Genomic DNA, 5,000 nt, shown 5'->3' with positions numbered 1-5,000 from the left:
ATTCTGTAAGGTAATCCAGTTTGGGGTAGCACTAATGATTAGTTTGAAATGTCATTACGTTGTTGTGTTTTTTTTTTAACCCGATTTTCATACTGGATCTCTTTAAATTTACTATGCCAACTTTTTTTCATAAATAAGATTTTTTTTTTTGTTTCCACCTTACACTCACTCACACACACACATACACACACACACACACACACAAATTAAATTACTGATATGTGTACATATATATGTATACATATACATATATATATTGTTGTGCTCATTAGAATGTGCACATTAGCTTCATTACTCTAAGTGAGATCATTTGTGATAAATAAGCATATTCATAAATAAATATAATAAAAACGGGAATCAGAAGACAAGGCAAGAATAGTTAGTCTCCATCCTTTAAGTCCCCTTTTGGTCGCGGGAGAATGAGAGAGACGGAGAACACGAAGACGAAGATGGCAACGAAGAAAAGGGAAGAGGACGATGGGGGATTACGAAGAAGACGAAGAAGACGAAGACGATGACGAAGGAATGGAAGAGGACGACGAAGAAAAGGGAAGAGGACGATGGGGAATTACAAAGAAGACGAAAACGAAGATGGCGACGGAGGCAAGGACGAACACGAAGGAAGTTGTTGTTGTTTTTTTAAGCCACTCCGAAGGCCTTAATCTTCTCCGAAATCCAGTCGATGTAACGGGAGACGCGAGTGTAGAGGCCAGGCACCCTCGGACGCCCGCAGCCAATGCCGTTGGACACCACGCCCACGTTGACCAAACGCCCCTGGTTGTCGCTGATGAGCAGGGGGCCGCCGCTGTCTCCCTGTGGGCGGGCGGGGGGGGGGGGTATAATGTTAGTACGATGTGGGCGGGGGATTTGTATGTGTGTGTAGTTTTACCAGAGTGACAAAAACATATCACATAGACCAGTAAACACACAAAAAGACTCATGTAAACTACCTAACGACTCTTTTGACCTTGCTACAGTCTATTTATCTATCCGTCCAAATGCTTCCCTCACCCCCCCCCCCCTCTCGTCCTCCTAGTCAGTTCCATTTTTTCCCTTGACATGGTTCTTCCTCGGCTTCTTATCACATTTCTTCCCCTTTTCCATCTTCAGTCTCTCCTTCTCACTCCTACCTCCCTCCTTCCCCTTCCTCCCTCCCTCAGCCCTCTTCCCTCCTCCTTCGTCTCTCCCTTTTTCCCCTTCTCCCCTCTATCCTTTCCCCCATCCATCTTCACCTTTCCTCCATCCTATCTCTCCCTCTCCCTCCCTCCTGTTTCCCTTCCCCCCACCCCTTCTCCTTCCTCCCTCCCTTTATCCCTCCCCCATCCCCTCCTTTTCCACCCTCCTTCCCTCCTCCCCCATCCCTTCCACCCTCCTTCCCCCCCCCCTTCCTTCCCTCTCCTCCTCCCCCCACCCTCCTTCCCTCCTCCCCATCCACCCCCCCTCCTCCTCCTCACCTGGCACGAGTCCTTGCCGCCCTCCTCCAGCCCGGCGCACAGGTGAGTGTCATAGAGTGCCACGGGGCGACCGACCTCCTGGTGGTACCAATCCTCACACTTGGCACGGGGCTGCACCTCCACCGTCACCTTCTGGAGGATGTCTGAGAGTTTGCCGTCTGTGAGAGGGAGAAAAAAAAAGGAAAAAGATGTGAATTAAGGGCTGTGGGGCATTTTCATCACAATGCAAATTTATTTATAATTTTTGCTTTTGATATTTTATTTTATTTTTTTTTTTAGACGATGATGCTAGTTCTTTTTTTTATTGTTGTTGTTAGTACTATTATCGGTGTTGGTGTGATTTTGATGATCATGATTATTGTTATCATTATTTGTAGTAGTATTAGTAGTAGTTGTTGTTGTAGTAATAAAAGTATCATCATCATCATCAGCATCAGCAGCAGCAGCCACCACCATCATCATCATCATCATCATCATCATCAACATCATCATCATCATCATCATCATCATCATCATCATCATCATCATCATCATCATCATCAGCAGCAGCAGCAGCAGCAGCAGCAGCAGCAGCAGCAGCATTATTATTATTATTATCATCATTATCATCATCATTAGTACTAGTAATATTACCATTACCGTTATGATACTTACTGTTCTTCGCCTCATCAGTGTTGCCCCATCCGGCCACCGTCACGGGCTTTCCGTCCAGGGGGTCATTGGGTCCGTCCACCTGCTTGTCTGGGAGACACACGGGTCGGACGAAGCGGGACCAAACAGCATCTTCGCTCAGCTTCAGGAGAGCGATGTCGTTGATGTAGCGCTGGAGGGGGGTGAGAGGGATGGGGGCGTGAGTGTTGGGTGGGAGGGATTGCGTGGGAGAAGGGAGGGGATGGTGTGTGGGGAGGAGGAGGAGGATTGGAGGGGATGGGAGGGAGAGGGGGAGGGATTGGGTGGGAGAAGGGAGGGGATGGTTGGGGAGGGGAAAAGATTGGAGGCAGAGGGGAGTAGGGGAAAAGAGTGAGGAGGGGGTAGAATGGGAGAGGGAGGGGAGGGGAGGGGAGAAGAGGGGACGGAGGAATGGAAAAGGAAGGGAGGAGAGGATGAGGGAAAGATGGGAGGGGGGAAACGGACTTACGTAACGGAAAGGAAGGTAGAAACAAACTAGCTCATAAAACGTTTTTAAAATTTTCAACAATCTGAGAAGGAATACTAATCAAACTCGAAACGTCACGGTTTCTTGTCTCTTCTACTGATGTTATTCCGTTAATAACAAACAGTAGATAAAAAAAAAGTGGGGGAAGAAAAACAACAACACAAGCTTTACCTTTGAATAATTAGAGTGCGAGATTATATCACTAACTCCGAGGATCTGTTCTGGCTCTTGACCTTTCGAACTGAGGTCATGCTCGCCTGCTACCACCACTAAATACCTCGGTAAGTTTCTGTAATGAGAAAATAATATTTGGATAATGCAAAAAAAAAAAAAAAAAAAAATAAAAAAATAAATAAAAAATAAAAAGATAAAAATATATAAATAATAAAAAATACTACAAGAAAAAAAAAAAAAAACGATATAAAAGATTGTGTATAAATGAATAACGGAGGAGTATTTGCATAAGAGATAAAACAATGTACAGTCTGTTTCACACTTAGTCGTATTTTTCATTTATTTTGGATTTTAAGGACAGGTAGTAAAGATGGAAGATCACATTAAAACACAAAATTGAATAATGATTTAAGGAAAATTATACAAAAATATTAAAGAAAAAAAAGCTAATCAAATTAAATAACAAAACTAGAGATGGGCAGAATGTTGCGTAATAATTATAACAAAGACGAATAGCTATATATATTTTTTTAAAAACTGGAAAAATGTCAAAGTAAACAAAACAAGATAAAAAAAAATAATAACAATAACAATAATATCATTACCAAATAACCCAATAAAGAAAAAAACTCGAAAACTAAATACTTAAAACTTAAAAAAGAAAAAGGGTAAAAGAAAAAAACTTAAAAAAACAAATACTTAAAACTTAAAAAAGAAAAAGGGTAAAAGAAAAAAACTTGAAAACTATAAAATACTTAAAACTTAAAAAAGAAAAAGGGTAAAAGAAAAAACTCGAAAACTAAAAACTACTCACGCGTGGACGCAGTGAGCCGCGGTGAGCACGAACCGCTTGTGAATGAGCGACCCTCCACAGAAATGCGCGCTTCCTGGACCAGCGACGCGGATGGACACCAGCCAAGGGAATTCTCCTGGATAAGCATCCTCGCCGTTCTTTATCCGCCCTACGCGTGTCTGAGGCCGCCCACAGCTGACGTCCGCCACTGTAACCACGCCCGCAGGAGGGTTGTGTTAGAGGGTTCATTGTTGAGGGCGGGGGTGTGTGTTTATGTCAGGTTTTGAAAAGGGGAAAAAAGATCGTTGGGATGTGTTTTGTGTGTATGTGTATGTGTATAGATGTTGGTTTGTTTATTCATTTGCTTAATTGATAGGTTTTACATGTTTTAGAGCTTATAGAGTTGCAAAATGATCTGGATTTTAATGCATTTAGAATTATCACGATCTTAGGGTACCAGAGAATCAATAAAATTACAAACGTGTATTTCTTAATAATCTGTAGTCACGATATATAGAACAACTATAAAAAGGACAGACAAAATAAAGAACAAAATCATTATACAGGCCAAAAAAAAAAAAAAAAGTCATAGATCAAAGGGATAGCCACGGAAGAGCAAACATTCTTTCTAATGGTCAGTTATCGAAAAAAAAGGTATTTGAAGAAGGAAAAAAAAAATCTACCTGTTAGTTTATAGATTTAACTTTCGTTAATATAAACATGCCTTTGTTTTTAGAAAAGGGGAGGGGTGAAAATGGAATCAATTGGACATGCTATCGTTTTTAAAAGCGATGGAAACTGAATGTTAATATACAAAAAAAAAAAACGTAACAAAAAAAGGCAAAACAGACAGAACAATCACACTTACCTGAAAATGGAGTTTACTTATCTGTTCACCTAAAGCAGTTGCCCGTGTCTTCTAACTTATTATGTCTGTCTGGCTGAAAATGGCTGGAAATCCTTAGCTATAGAATGTTTTTTTTTTTATTATTATTATCAGAGGAAGAAAGAAAGAAAGAAAAAAAAAAGTTGGAAAGTAGAAATAAAATAAATAAATACAAACAGAAAAGTATGGTAGAGAGGTTAGAGGTATGGTAGGGTTGTTGTTAAAGAGGTTGTGGGTTGATGATTAGCGTGCAAATAATTCCTCATGAAGACTCGTGATAAGAAGAAGAAGAAGAAGAAGAAGAAGAAGAAGAAGGAGGAGGAGGAGAAGGAGAAGGAGAAGGAGAAGGAGAAGGAGAAGGAGAAGGAGAAGGAGAAGGAGAAGGAGAAGGAGAAGGAGAAGGAGAAGGAGAAGGAGAAGGAGAAGGAGAAGGAGAAGGAGAAGGAGAAGAAGAAGAAGAAGGAGAAGGAGAAGAAGAGGAAGAAAAAGAAAAAGAAGAAAAAGAAGAAGAAGAATAGGAGGAAGAAAAGGAAAATG

The 5,000-nt window shown here is 41.1% G+C and overlaps 1 protein-coding gene across 1 annotated transcript in view; it reads right to left on the bottom strand.

The window, feature by feature from the left end:
* Positions 1-502: 502 nt before the first annotated feature.
* Positions 503-5,000, bottom strand: part of LOC119580077 (trypsin-1-like) — a 21,484-nt gene continuing 16,986 nt past the window's right edge. The window contains exons 2-6 of the mRNA XM_037927980.1: positions 3,599-3,785; positions 2,782-2,899; positions 2,109-2,277; positions 1,455-1,612; positions 503-813 (exon numbers count right to left, since the gene is read on the bottom strand). Of these exons, the coding sequence (XP_037783908.1) occupies positions 640-813; positions 1,455-1,612; positions 2,109-2,277; positions 2,782-2,899; positions 3,599-3,785 (806 nt within the window). The 3' untranslated portion in view covers positions 503-639. The remainder of the gene's footprint in view (positions 814-1,454; positions 1,613-2,108; positions 2,278-2,781; positions 2,900-3,598; positions 3,786-5,000) is intronic.

Source organism: Penaeus monodon, chromosome 13 (genome assembly GCF_015228065.2).
Source record: "Penaeus monodon isolate SGIC_2016 chromosome 13, NSTDA_Pmon_1, whole genome shotgun sequence".
NCBI lineage: Eukaryota > Metazoa > Arthropoda > Malacostraca > Decapoda > Penaeidae > Penaeus > Penaeus monodon.
Note: the sequence above shows the minus strand (reverse complement) of the source record. Positions and strands in the feature narration are given on the sequence as shown.